Genomic DNA, 23,995 nt, shown 5'->3' on the forward strand with positions numbered 1-23,995 from the left:
GATTTATATGTGTACAGAGAATGTTATGTATTCTTTTGAAAAAAAAAAAAATATATATATATATATATAAAATAGTACATGGATATTATCTGCTACAAATCTGCTTTGCAATTAGTTTAGTTAAAGGAACATAAAAGGGATCTAATAACCTCCATAGACGTAAAGTTTATTATCAAAAGTGTAAGACTGCAGCCATCAAAATTTACACACTTGCACGCCCACACATATACAGACACATTTGAGGCTGGTGTTGTTTTGTGTAATAGCAAGATAGCTTTTCAGAATGCACAAAATACTTGAAAAGCCACATGTTACATGCTGTCAAATGTAGTAAAAGAAAAGTATTGATACCCATAAGCAGACTTGTACTGGGAGAAGTTGCCTTCAGCCTCTTCCAACCTTTAGAACAGAGCTTTCCAAACGTTACACAGTAATTCAGTTGTACTAGCAAACAGGACGTTAAACTGACTTATTTTAAGAGATACGGACACATACATAAATTATATAATACATTTTTTTATGTACAAATAACAGTATGTATGTGCAAGAATTAAAAAATAAGTTTAATAACACCAATAGCTGCTTACTATTTTAATGGGATGTATGAGGTTGATGGGATGAACTCAGTTTCTGGATATTTGGTGGAATATTAAATAAAGACACTCGCATTTCATCATCAAGCAGCTGTCCCACTCACTAACTACACATGCAGTCACGAGCCGATTGAGGAGACTACACGTGCAGCCATCAAAGCTCCCAAAGGGAATAGTTTCAGTTCCTGCTGAGATGCTCCAATAGGTTAAGATTATCTGTGACCCACTAGGTATCAATCATGTTATATGCGTAGCAGGCAGACGGAAAGTCGGAAACCAAAAAAAAAAAAATTCTTTTAAAATGTAATTAAAAAAAAAAATTGTGCTGAAGCAGGGACACACCTACACTCTGCCGCCGACACACTAATGTGTCACGGCACATAGTCTGGAAAGCACTGCTTTAGAATAATGGCCATCTTCTTCTTCAGTGCTCTGGTTAGCCCAGTCATTCACTATCCTGATTGGGTAACTTAATTAACATTTAAAGTTAGTAAGGTTTTTATTTTACGTAAACTTCTGGAATAGGATGGGGTGATCTGAATGGAACTTGAGGGCCCGTGTTTCTGGCGAGCCTGCAGGCTCACCAGAAACACCAGTTATGAAGCAGCGGTCTAAAGACCGCTGCTCCATAACCCTGTCCGCCTGCTCTGAGCAGGCAGACACACGTTGCTGAAAATCAACCCGATCGAGTATGATCAGGTTGATTGACTCCTCCCTGCTGGCGGCCGCGAATCTGCAGGGGGCGACGTTGCACCAGCAGCTCACAAGAGCTGCTGGTGCAATGCTGAATACGGAGAGTGTATTGCTTTCTGCATTTAGCGAGGTCTGGCGGACCTGATCCGCACTGTCGGATCAGGTCCGCCAGACCTTTGATAAATATCCCCCTAAATGTGTTATTGATTTCACATCAGTGTAACTGTGGTGTTGATGTATTGCACAAATCCCACAGAATTTTCCATCTTGGCCATTATGACAAAAATATAAACGCACATTAACGGAAGTTTTAGTAGAAGTCTCAATTCCGTTTTTATAAACAATATTCAAGAAGTTTGAGCAACATAAATATTTCAAATTTAAACAGTAGTTGTATGTTACAGACATCTACTGCATATTTTATCAAAATAAAAATATTATGAAACAAAATTTAGGAAATAGGATGTGAACTAATATCTCAACTAACACATCACAGAAATCTGCATTCCTACTCCACTTACAATTTCTAATTTAATTCTATATATATGTTTAAACAAACCTTTCAGGATATTAATAATAAGTTTTACCTCCGACTGTTATTCCCTAAAAAAACAAACAGAAAGCCAACCAAATGATTATATTTGCATTCTAAGAATAACAAACTGTGTAGCCACCTCTGCAGCCAAAACTACTGCACAATTCTTCATGACACTTGGCAGGAAGATAGATGTTATGTTATGGGGGATATTTATTAAAGGTCTGGTAGACCTGATCCGACAGTGCTGATCAGGTCCGCCAGACCTCGCTGAATGCGGAGAGCAATACGCTCTCCGTATTCAGCATTGCACCAGCTGGTCTTGTGAGCTGCTGGTGCAACGCCACCCCCTGCAGATTCGCAGCCAATCGGCAGCCAGCAGGAAGGTGTCAATCAACCCGATCGTACTCGATCGGGTTGATTTTCGGCAATGTGTGTCTGCCTGCTCAGAGCAGGTGGACAGGGTTATCACTGGACAGGGTCATCACTGGTGTTTCTGGCGAGCCTGCAGGCTCGCCAGAAACACGAACCCTAAAGCTCCATCCGGAGCTTGATAAATGGGCCCCATAGAGTATTCTCAGCCTTAAATCTTCAGCCATATAACATTAATGTTTTTTGCACATATAAAGACTAGATTATCAGTAGAGCACTATTTATTGCTTCTGCTCACACGCTAACCCCGCTAGAAGCTTTTTGCGTGCGTCAGGTAGCGCGTGTATTGTTGAAAGTAAAAGTTTTTTGCATGAGTGCTCATCTGAAGTGGGCAAAATGCTGAACTTATATAACAACTGCATTAATATATTCCCCCATAGACTTCAATGGGCTGTGAAAAGTGGGGTTAAAAACAAGTCACGCAAATCCGATCGCGTTTTCTCAAGTATGCTAACCTGACATGAAATATGAATATTTCACATTCCATTGTACTTCACATAGCAGAATATGTTCTATTTATTCTCAAATACATATTTCTATATATATATATGATTTTTTTTTAGGTAAAATAGATATTCCTATATATTTGGATATATCTCTAGGTGCAGCATTATATTTAAAAATACTTTTATTTGTCTGGAATGCCCCTCTGCTTATACTACTTAGACTGATCTACTGTTGGTAGCCACTGCCAGAGCAGACCTCACCTCTGCATGACCTTGTGCTTTTACTGATTGGACTAGTCTACTGTTGCTGACCACTTGCCTCTGTCATGCTGCTATGCTTATACTACTTAGACTGATCTACTGTTGGTAGCCACTGCCAGAGCAGACCTCACCTCTGCATGACCCTGTGCTTATACTGATTGGACTAGTCTACTGTTGCTGACCACTTGCCTCTGTCATGCTGCTATGCTTATACTACTTAGACTGATCTACTGTTGGTAGCCACTGCCAGAGCAGACCTCACCTCTGCATGACCCTGTGCTTATACTGATTGGACTAGTCTACTGTTGCTGACCACTTGCCTCTGTCATGCTGCTATGCTTATACTACTTAGACTGATCTACTGTTGGTAGCCACTACCAGAGCAGACCTCACCTCTGCATGACCCTGTGCTTTTACTGATTGGACTAGTCTACTGTTGCTGACCACTTGCCTCTGTCATGTTGCTATTCTTATACTACTTAGACTGATCTACTGTTGGTAGCCAATGCCAGAACAGACCTTTCCTACTAGCCACAACCAGAAAAGACCTTGCTTCTGCCTTTACTTTGGAAGGTTTTACTGTGATTATACCTGTAAGGGAAAAGAGTAGTCAGTCATGCCAGGGTCACTGTATCCACTTTTTTTACACCTCAAACTACCACTCCATATTTTATTATGCTGATGGAGGGTCACATCATTAGGCTTATCCAGAGAGCTCTGGTTGGTGTATTCTACCATCACTCTTTACTATTTGGATCCTCTTTTAAATTGACATTCACCACACAGGCTTTAGGATCTGAATCTGAAACAGCAAATTTGATGTTAGTTTTATGATGATTTGTGAAGTTAGAAATAAAGTTGTCCCTCTAAATGCTGTGTGCATTGTGTTTGTGTGTGCTTATCCCTTTAAGACTGAGTGTGCCTTAACGTTTGTGAGACTGTTGTGTGTTTAATACGATTTCATTAAGGATGTGTCATGAGAAGACAATAAAAAGTGACATTTATATACAAAATAATTGTCTTACAAGTGAGTATACCTTTTGTACTTGAATCCACCCATCTCCACCTTATCCCTGATAAACTCGGTACCTGTTCACTAAAATATGTGGAACAACAGAGAATATCTATTTTAGCACTGTCTGCAGTATGACATCCCTGTTTCCTTCAGCTAATGCCAATTGCTAAAGTGTTTTACAACTAAAACTAAAATAGAAAACTATTATAAAAATGAAGTTGGTTACAGAAAGGAAATGCCAATGCAACAATGCAAACAAATTGTGCTGTTACACACTCTAGTGTTGAATCCTATTGCCATAGTGCCTGGTTGCTCTCATTCAGTGGGAGGCATCTCAGACACAGATGCAGTGTGAAGTTCGAAGTGTTCAGCTCCCAGACACAATAACTGCAGACCAGAGAAAAACTTTACATGAGCTGGGAACTGGTATATTTTATCAAAAAGGAAAATGCACTGATCAGCTACACACTGTATGTGTGGTGTGTGTGTTGTATGAGAGTGTGTGTGTGGTATGAGAGTGCATGGTGTGTGTATGTTGTATGAGAGTATGTGTGGTGTGTGTGTTGTATGAGAGTGTGTGTGTGGTATGAGAGTGCATGATGTGTGTGTGTTGTATGAGAGTATGTGTGGTGTATGTGTTGTTTGAGAGTGTGTGTGTGGTATGAGAGTGCATGATGTGTGTGTGTTGTATGAGAGTATGTGTGGTGTATGTGTTGTTTGAGAGTGTGTGTGTGGTATGAGAGTGCATGGTGTGTGTATGTTGTATGAGAGTATGTGTGGTGTATGTGTTGTATGAGAGTTTGTGTGTGGTATGAGAGTGCATGATGTGGGTATGTTGTATGAGAGTACGTGTGCTGTATGTGTTGTTTGAGACTGTGTGTGTGGTATGAGAGTGCATGATGTGTGTGTGTTGTATGAGAATATGTGTGGTGTATGTGTTGTTTGAGAGTGTGTGTGTGGTATGAGAGTGCATGGTGTGTGTAAAAAAAAATGCAGCTATCTTGTTGTATATTACTTCAGAAATTTTCAGACCAAGCATAAAAATAGGGTCACAAAGGTATGTGGTGCCATGGCACGGAGTCTTGGGATTTTTTTTTTTTTTAAAGAACCCTGTCGTGCATGTATTGTCTGTCTTTTAAACTTTGGGAGTGTGCAAGGATGTGTGTGTGCGCATACTGTGATCTGTCCCTTTTAGACTTTGTTTTTGGTGTGAGTTGTCCCTTTAAAGGCTGTGTGTGTGCCTGTTCCTTTAAGACTGTGTGAATGTGAGGTGAATTGTAAGTTCATTTTGTATTTGGTCACCTGTCCCTTTAAAGTAAAAGTCTACAATAGAATTGTTATTGTTTTAAAAGATAGATAATCCCTTTATTACCCATTCCCCAGTGTTGCATAACCAACACAGTTATATTAAAGGGACAGTCTACACCATAATTTTTATTGTTTTAAAAGATAGATAATCCCTTGTTTACCTATTCCCTAGTTTTGCATAACCAACACAGTTATATTTATATATTTTTTACCTCTGTGATTATCTTGTATCTAAGCCTCTGCAGACTGCCCCTTTATTTGTTCTTTTGACAGACTTGCAGTTTAGCCAATCAGTGATGGCTACCAGGTAACTTCACGTGCACGAGCACAGTGTTATCTATATGAAAAACATGAACTAACACCCTCTAGTGGTGAAAAACCTGTCAAAATGCATTCTTAAGAGGCGGCCTTCAAGATCTAAGAAATTAGCATATGAACCTCTTAGGTTAAGCTTTCAACTAAGAATACCAAGAGAACAAAGCAAAATTGGTGATAAAAGTAAATTGGAAAATTGTTTAAAATTACATGTCCTATCTGAATCATGAGAGGTTTTTTTGGACTAGACTGTCCCTTTAATACACTTTTTACCTCTGTGATTACCTTGTATCTAAGCATCTTCTGATAGCCCCCTCATCACATGACTTTTTATTTATTATCTATTGACTTGCATTTAGTACTGTGTTGTGCTAAATCTTTAATAACTCCTCGGGTGTGAACATATTGTTATCTATATGGCCCACATGAACTAGCAATATCCTGTTGTGAAAAGCAAATACAGTAGCATGTGATAAGAGGCTGTCTGTAGTGACTTAAAATGTAGAGGTTTAAATGTTATAAAGTATATTAATATAACAATGTTGGTTGTGCAAAGCTGGGGAATGGGTAGTAAAGGCGTTATCTATTTTTTTAAACAATAACAATTTTAGTGTAGACTGTCCCTTTAAGTCTTGGCATCCATTAAAAGCTGTGTGCTTTGTGTGTGCCTGTCCCTTTATGAATTTGAAAGCCTACAAAGTTTTGTGTGCGCATTCTGTTATCTGTCCCTATAAGATTGTGGTGTGAGTTATCCATTAAAGGCTGTGTGAGTGTGTGGTGAGTTGTACCTTTAAGGCTGTGTGAGTGTGTGGTGAGTTGTACCTTTAAGGCTGTGTGAGTGTGTGGTGAGTTGTTCCTTTAATGCTGTGTGAGTGTGTGGTGAGTTGTTCCTTTAATGCTGTGTGAGTGTGTGGTGAGTTGTACCTTTAAGGCTGTGTGAGTGTGTGGTGAGTTGTACCTTTAAGGCTGTGTGAGTGTGTGGTGAGTTGTTCCTTTAATGCTGTGTGAGTGTGTGGTGAGTTGTTCCTTTAAGGCTGTGTGAGTGTGTGGTGAGTTGTTCCTTTAAGGCTGTGTGAGTGTGTGCTGAGTTGTTCCTTTAATGCTGTGTGAGTGTGTGGTGAGTTGTTCCTTTAAGGCTGTGTGAGTGTGTGGTGAGTTGTTCCTTTAAGGCTGTGTGAGTGTGTGGTGAGTTGTTCCTTTAATGCTGTGTGAGTGTGTGGTGAGTTGTTCCTTTAAGGCTGTGTGAGTGTGTGGTGAGTTGTACCTTTAAGGCTGTGTGAGTGTGTGGTGAGTTGTTCCTTTAAGGCTGTGTGAGTGTGTGGTGAGTTGTTCCTTTAAGGCTGTGTGAGTGTGTGGTGAGTTGTTCCTTTAAGGCTGTGTGAGTGTGTGGTGAGTTGTACCTTTAAGGCTGTGTGAGTGTGTGGTGAGTTGTTCCTTTAAGGCTGTGTGAGTGTGTGGTGAGTTGTACCTTTAAGGCTGTGTGAGTGTGTGGTGAGTTGTACCTTTAAGGCTGTGTGAGTGTGTGGTGAGTTGTTCCTTTAAGGCTGTGTGAGTGTGTGGTGAGTTGTACCTTTAAGGCTGTGTGAGTGTGTGGTGAGTTGTACCTTTAAGGCTGTGTGAGTGTGTGGTGAGTTGTTCCTTTAAGGCTGTGTGAGTGTGTGGTGAGTTGTACCTTTAAGGCTGTGTGAGTGTGTGGTGAGTTGTTCCTTTAAGGCTGTGTGAGTGTGTGGTGAGTTGTACCTTTAAGGCTGTGTGGACATTAGTGCCTCAGTAGTGTGTTACCTGTCAGATGGTACTACAGGGCTGCTGTAATTCTCTGCTTCAGTAAACAGTTACACAAAATGTACACAAATATGTAGGATGAGGGGTTCATGCAATGTATCTATGTAGGCGAGCAGAGCTCATGTGTAAGTGCTGCCTGGGGAAAGTCTGTGAGGAAAACAGGAATTTTGCACCCCAAAATATGTCTCCCTTTTATGTTACCGTGACCTGAAAGCAGTCCCTATTAGAGCAGCTAGTGATGCTGTGTGTTCGTGTCATTGGGCTCAGCTTGGGAGCAGCACTGCCACCTCTGGCTGACTGCAGCATCCTCTCTCTCCTTTCTCTGCTCTTCGGGCTGCAGCCAGCTTCAGCTCTGCTCTCACACAGCAATGGCATCAGGCAACAGGGGATGGGACAAGGAAGACGACCTGCCGTTCTACCTAGCCCGGCCAGGCACAGCCGACCAAGTGCCCAGGGTGAAGTACGGGGGCATGTTCTGCAATGTGGAGGGAGCCTTTGAGAGTAAAACTATAGACTTTGAGTCTCTGAGTGTAGGGCAAAAAGGAACTAAGAGGAACTCTGGGCGCCCCGGGGCAACGAGCCAGGTGCAAGACAGGACACAGCAGTGTCAGGGTATGGGCAGCAAAGAGGTGGACAGTTCCAAAGTAGAGATCAAGACCTCGACTGGGAAAGAGCTGCTGCAGAACCTCAACGAGAAAGAGGTACAATTTCTACATTACAGTATATCAGGCAGACATCCCTAAAGCAAGCAACATATGTGATAGCACTGCACAAACCATCTGTATTGTTTAATACACATGAATACTTTTGGTAAATCAGTAACAGATACGTGGGAGTTAATTTTGCACACAGTGTGTAGCTGATCAGTGCATTTTCCTTTTTGATAAAATATACCAGTTCCCAGCTCATGTAAAGTTTTTCTCTGGTCTGCAGTTATTGTGTCTGGGAGCTGAACACTTCGAACTTCACACTGCATCTGTGTCTGAGATGCCTCCCACTGAATGAGAGCAACCAGGCACTATGGCAATAGGATTCAACACTAGAGTGTGTAACAGCACAATTTGGTTGCATTGTTGCATTGGCATTTCCTTTCTGTAACCAACTTCATTTTTATAATAGTTTTCTATTTTAGTTTTAGTTGTTAAACACTTTAGCAATTGGCATTAGCTGAAGGAAACAGGGATGTCATACTGCAGACAGTGCTAAAATAGATATTCTCTGTTGTTCCACATATTTTAGTGAACAGGTACCGAGTTTATCAGGGATAAGGTGGAGATGGGTGGATTCAAGTACAAAAGGTATACTCACTTGTAAGACAATTATTTTGTATATAAATGTCACTTTTTATTGTCTTCTCGTGACACATCCTTAATGAAATCGTATTAAACAGTCAACAAAGAGGGAGAGAACAATAGTCTGACTCTGCATCCTGTGAATCTAGGAAAATGATGAATTTATACTCATATGATACTGTGCTTAGGAGACAGACTTGTTATATGTATAAAAAATGTCTATACATTACAGTAAATCTTAAAAAAATACTTTTTGTAAGTTGGTTTCAATTTTTAAAAATACTGTTCGTTACAATAACTGTCATTCATGAATAGTTGAGTAGAAATGTCTCTAATATGTATTACATGTTGCCCAGAAATATATAACAGAGAAACAAAAGATGAAGTAGTTTGTTCCATATCAGGCTTGTCCAATATTAGGCAAAAGGCCCATAGTGTGTCCCAAAGAATTATATTCACATCTCTGTTTCAAATAAATATGTATGTGTCTAAAACAGGGAGGAACTTAAGATTTTTTTTTTTTATCCCACAAAATTGTATTGGTGGCTGTGTAGGAAATAGAAGTATAGAAGTCATGATATAAGGACAGACAGACACTGACACTTGTGCTAGCAAAATGTCACTGAATTGTTTACCTGATTTTTTTTTTCATTTATTAGTTCTACTCTCCAAATAAAAAATTGGGTAGCACTGTACTATTACTTAAAGGCACATTAAAGTCAAACATTTTATTTCATGATTCAATCCAAGCATGCAGTTTAAAGCAACATTATAAACAAATCTACTCTGTTCACTAAGTATATTTTGTTGAAAAACATACCTAGATATGCTCGAGCAGCAATGCCCTTCTGGAAACTAGCTGCTGATTGGTGGCTGGGTGCACATATATGGCTTGCCAAATGTGTTTAGTTAGCTTACAGTAGTTAATTGATGCTCTTTCATTAAAGGATACTAAGAGAGTGAAGCAAATTTGCTTTAGAAATACATCGGAAAGCTATGTAAAAAGGTATGCTTTGTCATGTCCCTTTAAATAAAGAGTCTGAGTGTAAGATATGTGTTTTTTAAAGGGACAGTGAAGTCCAAAAAAAACCTTTCATGATTTAAATAGGGAATGTCATTTTAAATAACTTTCCAATTTACTTTTATCACCAATTTTGCTTTGTTCTCTTGGTATTCTAAATTGAAAGCTAAACCTAGGAGGTTCATATGCTAATTTCTTAGACCTTGAAGACTGCCTCTAATCTGAATGCATTTTGACCACTAGAGGGCATTAGTTCATGTGTTTCATATAGTTAACATTGAGTTCATGCACGTGAAGTGACCTAGGAGTGAGCTCTGATTGGCTAAAATGCAAGTCTGTCAAAAGAACTGAAAAAAGGGGGCAATTTGCAGAGGCTTAGATACAAAGTAATCACAGCAGTAAAAAGTGTATTTCTATAACAGTGTTGGTTATGTAAAACTGGTAAATGGGTAATAAAGGGATTATCTTTCTTTTTAAACAACAAAAATTCTGGTGTTGACTGTCCCTTTAAACTATATTAGTTGTTTAAATATTAAAAACATAACTGCAAGGCTTTCATTTTAAATAAAGTAATGGGCACCACCATGTTGTAACCTAGGTTTCCTTTTCTGCTGAGGGCAAATAGGGAAGGGAATAAATTGGTCACTGGAGTGTAAAACCAATCACTGTGGAATATAGCTGTCTTGAGATGTCTGGAGTCTGCACTTCCACTTTTAAGAGGAATTGGACATCCCACCATTTTTAGAATTAAATTACAGGAAAAGGGGACAATGTCAATAATAAAAGTATATATCAGTGTTTTACTGCATATAATTAAACCTTTTATATTACACTCTCAATGTCCCTTTAATAATCCATGACTAGATGGGATGTTATCTGACCAGAGATATCATTGCAACTTATATTTGCATTAGCACCATTGTGCTCACACAATTAAGATGTTTTCTTCTTGTTCAATAGACATTTTCAGCTCCCTTTAAACTGGCCTCTCTTTTAACCATAAGGAGTGACTTACTGATAGATTAAGCTTGGACCATAGTTTGTCTGCATTCAGTGTAATCGTTCATTGTGTTATAAAGGAAATATACACCCCCACACATTTCATTAATGCAGGAATCATCTGAAAATGCATACAGTATTTTTTTATACTGAATTGATAAATTACAATGTGTATAGATTTTGTATAGCTTTTATTCACAGGTCTTTTTTAGATTCCAAACAAATATGTTACATACATTTATATGTCAACAATCTGTTCTTTTTAATAAATGTTTTGTTTTAATTCATCTCTGAGCAAAACCTTTTACTAAGGTGCATATTTATGTATAACAAAAAATAGTGAACTAAATAAATCACACAAAAATAAAAAAACGGGATATAAATGTGATAAAAAAAATAAAGGATATATCATCCACTTTAAAGTCCTTCCAGAAGTCTTCTCATTGAAGGTCCATGAAAAACAAAAAGGAAACAACAAAAATAGTGCATTAATGTCTGGAAGTTGATAATATTAAATAAAACACACCAGTATTGTACTCACATATGGCTATACCAGTGTTGGTTGTTTACCCTTGAACTTTTAATTGTTTTTATATGTGAAATATTATATTAAATATTTTTATATCCATAACTGGGTACGTCTCCAAAGATCCTCGGGGTGGCTACATATGAGCCTTTAAATCATACGGCATGCACGATTGATAGAGCATAAGTATGCTCCAACATATTGTGAGTACAATACTGGCATGTTCCATTTAATATTATCATACACCAATACTGCACTATTTTTGTTGTTTCCTTTTTCATGGAACTTCAATGAGAAGACTTCTGGAAGGACTTTAAAGCGGATAATATATCCTTTATTTTTTATCATATTTATATCACATATTTATGTATATTCATCAATCAACTTGTATTTTTATTTTCTGTTTTAATATATCATGTGCTTGCTAGCTATACTTAATTATAAATAATACTCTTTGTATCTGTAATTATGCTTTTTAACACATGATGGATGGAAAAGTTAGCAGTAGTTGCTGCAGGTCATCTACATTCCATTTAAAATGATTATCACTGTAAATAATAGCTGGGCTCACTTAGATTTTAAAAAACCTCTCCCAATTTACGCTTTCAGGTTCCTGTTTTAGCGCATCATAGAATAACATTTGGAAAGTTTGTTCTTAATGGAAAATGATTTGAATTTTTTTTTAATCCAGTTATTTGATTCGGAGTGCTCCTTATTCCCCTTATTCATTTATATATTAAAGGGGCATTACACTGCTGGGTACAACTATAGTAGCATAGTTACAACTCATCATGCTGTAATTTATCCTCCTCTTGCTGCAGCTCTCTTTAAAGCTTTTCTGATATTTTAACTAGACATGTGCATGGCGAAAAAATTCGGTTCGGTTCGGATCAATTCGGATTTTTTCAAATTTCGGCTCCGAGCGATTCGAATTCGGAAAAACTTGAATCAATTCGGTTCGGATTTGTTTTGGATTCATTCAGATTCGAATAAATTCGGTTCTGATTTGTTTCGGATTCGGTTCGATTCGGTTCGGTTCGGAATTTCGGTAAGTGTTAGGTGGGATATTAGACTAGTATTATCATATTATGTACTAAATTCGTCTGGATTTTGTTCGGTTCGGTTTGGAATTTCGGTAAGTGTTAGGTGGGATTAGACTTATACTGTACAATACTAGTGTAATCCATGGCCATCCGAATTTACCGAATAAATCCGAAGTAATTTGGATTTATTCTGTAAATTCGGCAGTATTTTAATTCGGAAATTCAGTTCTATCCGAATCGCAGAATTTTCAGAATGTTCCGAATTTTTGAATCGATCCAAAATGAATTGCACATATCTAATTTTAACCCATTAATAGTGCTTGTTAGTGAAGCTCTGTATCGTCACACTGGGCACCTCAACCTTGGAATTTAAGTATTCTTGTATACTGTGATAGATACTGTACATATTTATAGATTAGTGACATTATTGTCTTCTTGACAAGACATATCATGCAGTTTAGCGTGCACCACAGTTCCCTCACCTCCTTGTTTTAGAGCGCACAGATTTATTTTCAATGCACACAGACCCGCCAACTAGTTTTTTTTTTTTTTTAAAGAAATACGTGTGATGTTCTGTTGTTAGTGCACAGGCTTCTGCTTATTGGGGAAGTGTAGATGGGGGAGCAACGCAGAGCTCTGGTCTGTTACCATGTGCTGGCTTCTGTTTATGGGAAGGAGTAGGTGGGGCTGAGCAGGTCAGCACGCTTAGCTGTTACCATGCACTGGCTTCTGTGGAGGAGAAGGCTCTCCCTCCATATTTTCTCCCTCTCTCCCTTTCTTCTTTTTCTCTCTCTCTACTCTCTTCTTCACTCACTTACCCCCTCTTTGATTCATCTCCTCCTCTCTCCTTTCTTCTCTCTCTCCTTTTCTCTTTCTTCTACTTTTATCTGTCTCTCCTACTTCTTTTCTCTATCTTCAACTTTATTCTCTCTTCTGTCTCTCTCTTCCTGCCCTCTATTTCTCTCATCTTCTTTTCCTCTCCTCTACTCTTCTCTTTCTCTCTCCCTCCCACTTCTCCTCTCTTCTATCTCTCCCTCTCCTCCTTTCTTCTCTTTTTCTCTCTCATCCTCTCTTCTCATTCCCTCCCTCTTCTTTTCCTCTCTTCTCTCTCCCTCCTCCTCTATCTTTTTTCTCTTCCTCTACTTCTCTCTTCTATTTCTCCCTCCTTTCTTCTCTTTCTTTCTCTCCTCCTCTATTTCTCCTTTTCTCTTTCTCTCTCCTTTTCTTTTTCTCTAATCTGTCACTCTCTCCAACTTTATTATTGTTCTCTCCTCTTCTTCTCCCTCTCTTGCCTCTTTTTCTGTCTCTCCCTATCCTCTGTTTTCTATCTCTCCTTCTCTATCTCTCCTTTTTTCTCTTTCTCTTATCTGTCTCTTTCCTCCTTTCTTCTCCCTCTCTCCCCTCTCTCTTCTATCTATCCCTCTCTTCTCTCTCCCTCCCTCTCCTCCTCTTAACTCTCTCCCTCCCTCTCCTACTTTATTCTCTCTCCTCCTCTCTGCTTTTTTATCTCTGTCATCCTTTCTTCTCTCCCTCTCCTTCCCACTCTCTCTCTTCTCCCTTATCTGTCTTATCTATTTCCTCTCTCCTTCTTTCTTCTCTCTTCCATCTCTCTTCTATTTGCCATTTATTCTTTTTCTCTCTCTCTCCTCTCTTCTTCACTCACTCACTTACTCACTCCCTCTTTTCACTCACTCACTCTTCACTTCCTCTCCTCCTATCTCCTCTCTCTCCCTCTCCTTTATTCTCTCTCTCCTCCTCTATCTCTCCTTTTCTCTTTCTCCTACTTTTATCTGTCTCTCCTACTTTCTTTTCTCTCTCTCCTACTTTCTTCTCTCTTCTGTCTTTATCTCCTCCTGTCTTCTATTTCCCTCATTTTCTTTTCCTCTCCTCTCCTCTTTTTTCTCTCTCTCCCTCCCTCCCCCTCCTCATCTCTTCTATCTCTCCCTCTCCTCCTTTCTACTCTTGTTTTCTCCTCACATTCTCTCTTCTCACTCCATCTTCTTTTCCTCTCCTCCTCTTTTCTCTCTCCCCCTCCCCTCCTCTCTTCTATCTCTCTCTCTCCTTTCTTTTATATCTCCTCCTCTATCTTTTTTTCTCTTCCTCTACTTCTCTCTTCCATTTCTCCTCCTTTCTTCTTTTTTGTTCTTTCTCTCCTCTATTTCTCCTTTTCTCTTTCTCTCACCTTTTCTCTTTCTCTAATCTGTCTCTCTCTCCACATTTCTTATCTTTCTCTCCTCTTCTTCTCCCTCTCTTGCCTCTTTTTCTGTCCTTCCCTCTCTTCTTTTTTCTATCTCTCTCTGCTCCTCTATCTCTCCTTTTTTATTTTCCTCTTATCTGTCTCTTTCCTCCTTTCTTTTCTCTCTTTCTCTCCTCCTTTATTCTCCCTCTCTCCCCTCTCTCTTCTATATATCCCTCTCTTCTCTCTCCCTCCCTCTCCTCCTCTTATCTCTCTCTCTCCTACTTTATTCTCTCTCCTCCTCTCTGCTTTTTTGTCTCTGCCATCCTTTCTTCTCTCCCTCTTTCCCCCCTCTCTCTCTTATTCCTTATCTGTCATAGCTATTTCCTCTCTCCTTTTTTCTTCTCTCTTCCATCTCTCTTCTATTTGCCATCTTTTCTTATTCATCTCCCTTCCTCTGTTTTCTCTCTCATTGAATTATTTTTTTATTTTCTAACTCTCTTCCACTACTCCTCTCTTCTCTCTCTGCCCTCTTCTTTTTCTCACTGCAGTCTCTTACCTGTCCTATCGCCTCTCTCTCCCACTGTTTTCTCTTCTTTCACTTCTCTCTTTTGTCTCCTCATCTCTTCTCTCTGCAATCTTTTCTCTGTCCCCTCTCCCTGTGTTTTCTCTCTTTTATCTATCTTCTCTTTCTTAATTTTCTCTCTCTCCCCTCTGTTCCTTCTATCTTGTATTTCCTCTTCCTGCTCTCTTTGCTTTCTACCCTCTTGCCTCTATCCTGTCACCTCCATTTCTGTCCCATTTTTTGTCTCCTTTCTATTTCCTCACTCCTCCTTTTTTTCTTTCTCCTCTTTTCTTCACTCTCTCTCCTTTATTCTTTGCCCTTTCTCCTCACTCTCTCTACATGTGTGGTTTCTCTTTTTCTTCTATCTCTTTCCTTTTTCTACTTTTGTTTGCTGCATCATGTAGTATAAAGATATAAAACTCATAGATCTTCATATTTCACATACTAAAGCAACATACTAATCCAGCATCACATGCATATTGGGCAGGATAATCATACAGGCAAGGTACAGCTGTTAAAAAAGTCGGCAACATCACTAAATCTGTGTAAGTCACATGATGCAACAATACTTGTGCACCAAGATGGTGGGGCCCAGTATAAAGATGCAGAGCTTTAATGAGTTAGAATAAGAGAATGGCTTTAAAGAGAGATGTAGGTACAAGAGGGGAAAAAACAGCATGATGAGTAGTAGCCATGTTACTGTAGTTGTACTTAGCAGTTTAGTGTCCCTTTAATAACAAACATTTCAGATGTTCATTTTCTGCAAGGAATGCAAAGGTGGTTAGTTTAGAATAATTTGCAGTTCACCTTATTTTTTATTCTAGCATGAACGTGGAGGAAAATCTACAGTATTTGCAGTGAGAGGAGAAACACATCTTTGTGTTACATTGCTAGCCTTATTTGGTCAGTCTTGGTCAGCATGCACAAACACTTTTGATTCAAACACATGCCAACAGTTAGAAGGTTGATATCTGTTCAGCAATTTAAGTGCACGAATGCTTGATATGTGACACCTTTTACTATGCTGGGTCCCAGAATTTATGTAAGGCATTGCTGTTAAATCTAATAGGAAAAAGTAGTTCTATATCAATACAAATGGGTATATATATATATATATATATATATATATATATATATATATATATATATATATATATATATATATATATATATACTGTTATATGAGCTCTGTAACTATCATACAGCATATGATGGCTATAAGCACAAATTCCAAGGCCTGTTTAATTTGTTGATATCAGAAGCCTGAAAGCCTCTGGCAGCTAAAGGGTTATAGCATAAAAGTTCAAGTTTAACAGCCGAATCAGAGAGATGACTCTTAAACCGGCACATGAGTTCACAATTCTATTGAAATGCAAAATGAATGCACTCATATGTTAATCTGTATGTAATTTATTTGCTGTTCTGCAAGCTTACTCTGCTTAGAAGATGGTTGCAAATTAAATAAGGGTCATGGGCCAGGTTAAACCACTCTTAAATTATTTCTCTCCTCTCTGTGCTAAAAAGACAATGAATCTGAAAAATTGTCTTTAAAATAATAGTTAAAAAAATAACCTTCACTCAGTCTGTTCTCATGACCAAAACGTGTCTTTCTTCCCTTGCAAGCATACCCATGATGTCTTGGTAAAGTGAGAAAATGTATGGTTATCTTCAAATACAGCTGCAGGCCTGAGGATGGTCTTGGTAATGAACAGATTGTGTATTGTACTGATTGCAGCTGTCCACTCTCAAGGGCTAAAATATAACTGCCCTGTAAAGTGTGGTTTGCTTGAAAATAAACACCAGGATACTATATAATCTATTACCATTTTTTATTTTATTTTTTATTTATTTTTAAGCTTGTTGTTTTTTTATTTGTTAGTTGTTGTTTCTCAATTAATTATTGTTATACTGTATTTTTTTGCGTTGGCTATAGGAACATAACATAAAATTAGTTACTGCTGATTTAAATAACAAATAGATAAAAAATTTTGCCAAACAAATGAAAAATTATATTATATAACATTTTTCTAGATACAGTAAGGTGAGTCTTTGATGCCTTAGTCCTTAAATATGCTACAAATGACGACACAGAACTTGTGTTGAAAAGGCTGCAACTAGTATATTCAAATATTTTAATAATTAATGAATGGAATTAATAAATAAGGGATTTCCCATAACCACAGGTTTGCCAGATAACACAAGCCAAACACGCCCCAATAACAAGTCTCTCCCACAATCCCTAGCAGGAGGTTGCTTCATATAATTTCCTTTCTACAAAAAGACAAGACACAGACACCTTTGTGGCTAAAATATTGGTTAATAATGTGTTTTAATCACTGGTTTTCAAACCAGTCCTAAGGCCTCCCCAACAAGCCAGTTTTTCAGGATTACCTTGGGCGAGAGCAGGTAAAATAACAATGTTTAATAATCATTTGATTATTTCACCTGTGCTCCAGTTCAAATATTCTCAAAATGTGGTCTGTTAGGGAGGACTGAGTACTGGTTTGAAAACCAGTGGTTTAAATGCTCTATCTGATATATCCAAGCAACACTCTTATTGACATTTGTGTATGGCTTAATAGTTATAATTTAGCAAATAGTACCCTGCAAAAATCTAGCTATTATAACGTAAAAAAGGAAAATGCATTTGACATGAAGCCAGCAATGCTACATTGTGATATAAATATAATTTCTTCTTCCAATATAGTGCTGTTTTGTGTTAGTTTACGTTTTGGTTAGTGCCATTTCAGATGTATACATTTGATTTTTGCCAATACAGAGACACACTTTCAGCACCCTCCCATTTTAAATACTCCAACTGATGTTTTATGGGGTCCATTTTTCAAAGTTTCTAAAAACTGGAGTGAGCGATATGAGAATATCCATATCACTTTGAGCACTCCGAATTACTGCCTGAAACCAAAATTTATCAAAATTACAGCCGGATGTATTTGCAACAAATGTTATTTTTTGCCCATGTGACAGTAAATGAGACTTTCTCACATGCAGTGGGACATTTATAAAAGTAGGCACACGTACATTTCTTTTTATATTTTATTTGTGTCATAACTCACTTCTGTTTTGGGAAATTATGGCAGTATCTGGACAAACTAAAAGTGGCTGTAATGTGTAATTCTATTACCAGCAGAATGTAGTTCTTGCAGACCAAGTATAGCACTATTATGACTATATAATTGGCAAATGGGCAAGCTAAACCTCTGGTATGTGCAAGAAAAAGAGCTGTTGGTCAAAATAAGGAAAGAAGTGTCTGCACAAGGAATTGTTCCCAAAGACATCCATTGTTTTCTGATATCTTGGGGATTGTTAAAGGGAAGCTGGACAAACAGATGACTAGCAGTACCGGTGGTGGCCTAAGATATGTTACATAGCTCATTGTTTTCAACCTTAGCATAAAGCCCACATTGACACAGAATATAGTAGTCCTGACATGACCCAGGGAAACCTGCAAGAACATGTATGTTATACATAGTTGGACATCACATACCATTTGCCCTATGAAGAAAAGAAAATGACTTTGATTGTGAAACAACATTTATTTTCTTTCCCTTGGTGGTCTCAATGCAATATGTGTGCAGTCTATAACCCCTAATATATTTGGAATACCAGCAATATGGAAACAAATGTTTCACTGATTGTCATTCCTGTGCTGTTTCATGGAGGCTTAAAAATAGTGTACATGGCGTTTAATACACTCCGTAGGTGTCTGGAAAACATAGGTTGACTCATACAGACCACAACACTGGACACAGATTGGAACGACCCGGCGGCCATGAAATGCAGAATGGTCAACAATTGTACCATACTAAGGATAGCCCTTGTTCTGAACGTGAATGGATTCAAATAGTTCTGTATCTGATCAAATAGCATCATAATTGATTGCCTTTACAGTTGGAACCTCTGCAATATATTGCTGCCTGTTAGAGCTTCCAGACCACAATGGGGCAAAAACAATCTTGGGGCCCTCATGTGCTGCCTTTCTTATAACCTGTTTGCTTTGCTGTAGTGAAAGGCATTGTCTACGGGACCTTCTAAGAAGAAGGGTTGCTGCCACTGTAAAAAATAGCAATACTTCCATTCCCAAGCACATATAAAATAAATAATTTATTTTGATATTCCATCTTATATTCATTCCGACTTCCAGAATGTCTTTTTGTTTTTTGTGTTTTTTTTATTGCAGACATGTTCATAATACACACTGGCTATGCACCAATTTAACATGTAACTTTTGGCTTTTGGGAGACTGATTTCATTCAGACTTCAAGACTATTGTTTTTCATGATTTTCATGACAAAGAAAGTGCCGAATCCACATTTTTACCTGTGAGTTTTAGACAGGACAGTGTAATAACATTAAGAACTTAATCGGATTTGGATTAGTACAGGCAGAAAATAGGTAAAATCGATCAGCTGCGAATACACAACATAATTAAATCCAGACACAAGAAAAATACATTGTTTTAAGTAGCATGCATACCTTGATAAATCTGATAAATGAATTAAACATGTATTTTGATGCTCGGACATAGGTGGATTGAGTGTTGAAGCCTTGATAATTGGAGACCAGTGGGTAAACAAAGTTACATTTTATGACTACATGCCCGCTAAAAGGTTAAGTAACCCCATATTTAAATAAGGTGTCTCTCATTTTTTAGTAAGTTTTAACATGGATGTTATTGTATTAGACAGAGGCACAGTTTCGTAGCCCTAACATATTTATTACAAACATGGCAATAATCCGGTTAAAGAAACTGTTAGTTTCACACTAACCAGATAGTAACCAGATGTACAAGTAGCCTATAAGTCAAAATAAGAGATGCTTCACTTTTTCAAGAGACGTCACATGTCCCACTAAATTGTATGAGGAGTGAGTAAGGGCTTTTCACTACCTGCCCCAGGTTCAAACCTTAGACATGTTCCCAAGATGGGGAAGGAATGTTCTCCCTTTTGCCACCATTGTTATCACTTAAATAATCTTGAAAACAGGAAATATCTTGAATAGTTTGTGTTCCATAAAAATGGTCACGTAAATATGCTTTATAGAGTGCTTAACACTTTATTTATTTTGTATTAGTTGCATATTTTGCTGATCTGAAAGAATTTATGAAGATTTATCAAAATACAACTGTTATAACTGGCTACATATGCAGGAAGAATCCCCATATGGAAACTTTCAGAGTTACACCTCAGAACTGTATTCTCCATCTCAGTGGCGTTCACTGCTGGAAGAAGCATTATTCACAGTCATGTTTAATGAAGCAAGCATGGCTTTGTTACAATGTGTAATAATGATATATAATACTTTACAGAGTAAAGTATAAAAGTTTATTTTTGTTTTTCATTTATAAGCAAGGTAATTTTTAATTGATACAATGTTTATAACAGGTTATCCTGTTTAAATGAGTCATATCAACCAATTGCTGATGCGTTGGCTCCAAGGGAGAACAACAGTCCATTTTGTAGCCACTAATTAAATGAAGAAAGGAATGACAAAAACATGGAAAATTAGATACATGATTTTTAAAACCACAAATTTAATTGCATTGCTCAGAAATTACCCTTTAGTACAATTAGGCAGATTTACCATTTATAAATAATCTGTCCAGCTATTATTATTATTATCATTTATTTGTATATTGCCGCCAAATTCCGTAGCGCTGGGTACAGTGATAGAGGTATAGAATGACAAGGATTTGTGATAAAATACAAAACATAACAAAACTAAACAAATCTAGTACAGGAGGAAGAGGGCCCTGCTCCGGAGAGCTCACAGTCTACAGGTTTAGGGTGCAGAGACATAAGGTTGGGGGTAGCTTGTCACGTCGGTTGTAGTTGCAGCAGTGAGTCAGGCAGTTCATTTATTAGTTTGGTAAGGATAAAAGATGGAGGAGAGATGGTAAGCCTCTCTGAATAGGTGGGTTTTCAAGGAGCGTCTGAAGCTATACAAGGTTGGAGACAGTCTTATGGAGCGGGGCAGAGAGTTACAGAGGACAGGATCAGCACGTGCGAAGTCTTGGAGACGGAAGTGGGACGTAGACATAACAGGAGTGGAGAGACGTAGGTCAGAGGTTGATTGAAGAGGACGGGATGGGGAATATTTCACCATGAGAGAGGAAATATAGTTGGGAGTTAGACTGTTGAGTGCTTTGTAAGTTAGGGTTTATACTTTAAATTGTATTCTGGAGTGTATGGGGAGCCAGTGTAGAGACTGGCAGAGTGGAGCAGCTGATGTAGATCGGCGACTTAGGTGGATGAGTCTAGCAGAAGCATTCATAATAGATTGGAGGGAGGAGAGGCGGCATTTTGGAAGGCCATTTAGAAGTAGATTGCAATAATCAATGCATGACAAAATGAGAGAATAAATAAGTATTTTTGTAGTTTTTTGAGTAAGGAAGGGACGAATTCTGTAAATGTTGCATAGGTGTGAATGGCAGGATTTGGTAAGCGTTTGTATATGTGGGTTGAATGTGAGTTCTGAGTCAAGTGTAACCCCAAGACAGCGGACCTAGGGTGAGGTGTTGAGAATAGAGTCTCCAACCATCAGAGAAATGTCAGGTGTTGGATGTCTCGAAGAGGGGGGATAAGAAGCAGCTTAGTTTTGGACAGATTGAGTTGTAGGTAGTGTGAAGACATCCAAGAGGAAATTGCAGAGAGGCAATTGGAAATCTGGTTGAGTAAAGAGGGAGAGCTATCAGAAGAAGAAAGATAGATTTGGGTATCATCAGCATATAAGTGGTACTGGAATCCAAAGGAGGCTATAAGTTTTCCAAGCGAGGATGTATAGAGAGAAAAAAGCAAGGGACCCAAGACAGAGCCTTACGGTACTCCAACTGAGAGAGGCATAGGATCACAAGATTTGTTGTTAAAGGAAACTGAAAACGAGCATTTTGAGAGATATGAGGCAAACCAGGAGAGGGCTATGTCTCGGATGCCAAATGAATGTAGTATTTTTAGGAGGAGAGGATGGTCAACTGTGTCAAAGGCAGCGGACAGGTCAAGAATAATCAGTAAGGAGTAGTGGCCTTTTGCTTTAGCTGATAAAAGGTCATTTGTTACTTTAGTAAGAGCGGTTTCTGTTGAGTGTTTAGGGTGAAAACCAGATTGTAGTGTTTCAAGTAAGGAGTTAGTTGTGAGAAATTGAGTTAGCCGATTATAGACCAGTCGTTCCAATAATTTTGAAGCAACGGGAAGCAAGGAGACCGGTCGATAGTTAGAAGGGGTGGAGGGGTCAAGCAAGGATTGGTGTGATTGACGCACGCTTGAAGGTATCAGGAAATGTGCCAGCGGTGAGAGATTGGTTAAAGAGATGAGTTAGGGTAGGGGTTAGTGAAGCAGAGTGTAATGAAAAATGTCTTTGTTTGGATCTATTGTGCAGAGCCAAGCAGAAAATATAAATAAAACATTGTGATATACTATTACAAGTACAAAGTCTGAACTGAAGTATAATGATAGCTTGTTGCTATTAACAGACACTGAGATATCATAGTGTAATACTACTATCTATTAACAGCGTATTAAGAGTTTAGTGAATAAATATCACAGAAACTCCCTGTGACCACAAGATGTTAAAGAAGGGTAACAATTGCTACACAGATATTAAGTAAAAATTAAGGTTGTATGCAAACTATCATGGTATGTATAAATCAGAAACAGAGTCAGAGCTGGCATAACACGATAACTAACAAGCATGCAGTGTACACAAAAACTATTATTTTTATTGCGTCAAAATAATACACGTTGGTAAGTCCGGACTTACTTCTTAGGAGTAGGAGGAAACTGAGGGCTCTGTGGAAAGTCTAAGAAGGTGATTATCTGAACAGTTAGGAAAGCCAGAAACAGGTTACGGACTTGTGACAACAGCCTGAGAGACCCGACGGTCAGTGTGGAAGAGCGGGATGGAAAGGAAACGCTAGCGGAAATGCTGCTGATCCGGAATACAGCTGACTGCAATCAGGAGGAAGATCGGCAAGATGGTAAACTGCTACTGAAGTCGTAAGAGCAGCAAACAGGTGACTTAGGCCTTCATAGAGTTTGAAAATAGAGCGGTTCTGTTGATAGAGCAACCAGCAACAAATCCTTAAAGTCCTTAGGTCAGAATCAAGATTCAGAAGTATAATTAAGTACTTTTAAATAAGCACAATTAAGGAGGCTTATAACTAATAGTAGCACACACTTGTACTATAAATCACAAATACCAAGCAATTAGGTATGTGATGAGAAGCCTATTATAGGCAGGAGTAAAATTAGGAACCCGCTCATAAGTTAAAAGTATAGTGGCATGACACAGAGAGTGATGGAAGAAATTGTGAAGGAATAGGGTCAAGTGGGCAGGTTGTGAGATGAGCCAAGGATAGGAGTACAGAGACTTCTTCCTCTGTTACAGGAGGGAAGTAGCATAGAGTTTTGTTAATAGAAGGGGTGGGTAGGATTGCTGGGTTTGAGGGATGTGAGGTGCAAATATCTTTTCTAATGGTGTCAATTTTATTTTTGAAGTGATCAGCAATAATCTGAGTAATGAGGTTGGTAGTGGGCAGGGGTGCAAGCAGATGTAGAAGGGAGTTAAAGGTTGAGAAATAATAAAAGGGAGGAGAAATAGACTTGTTTGGCCAGGCTGAGCGCAGAGTTGTAGGACTTAAGGATGAATTAACAAAGCCGGAAATCAGCACAGGTGCATAATTTACTCCACTGCCGTTCAGCAGCCCGTGAACATCGCTGAAGATATCTGGTCTGTTTGGTGTGCCATGGTTGCCGTTGAGTGATTGATGTACGTCGAAGAGTGGAGGGTGCAGCTTTGACAAGTGTTGATTTTAGTGCCGAAATATACTGTAAAGCCACGAGTTTTGGGCAAGAGACGGATGAAATGTTGGAGAGCAGTTAGAAGATGAATCAGTTTTAAAAAATCATAATACTTGGGGTAAAGTATATATGCACAAAAATAAATGTGATTAGTCATATTTGACAGAGCTTTACTTTTTT

The 23,995-nt window shown here is 38.4% G+C and overlaps 1 protein-coding gene across 1 annotated transcript in view; it reads left to right on the plus strand.

Annotated features, from left to right (window-relative positions):
- Positions 1 to 7,703: 7,703 nt before the first annotated feature.
- The window catches only part of DPYSL3 (dihydropyrimidinase like 3), a 609,221-nt gene continuing 592,929 nt past the window's right edge, over positions 7,704 to 23,995 (plus strand). Inside the window, exon 1 of the mRNA XM_053717144.1 lies at positions 7,704 to 8,081. Within this exon, the coding sequence (XP_053573119.1) occupies positions 7,749 to 8,081 (333 nt within the window). The 5' untranslated portion in view covers positions 7,704 to 7,748. The remainder of the gene's footprint in view (positions 8,082 to 23,995) is intronic.

This window comes from Bombina bombina, chromosome 6 (assembly GCF_027579735.1).
Source record: "Bombina bombina isolate aBomBom1 chromosome 6, aBomBom1.pri, whole genome shotgun sequence".
Classification (NCBI taxonomy): Eukaryota; Metazoa; Chordata; class Amphibia; order Anura; family Bombinatoridae; genus Bombina; species Bombina bombina.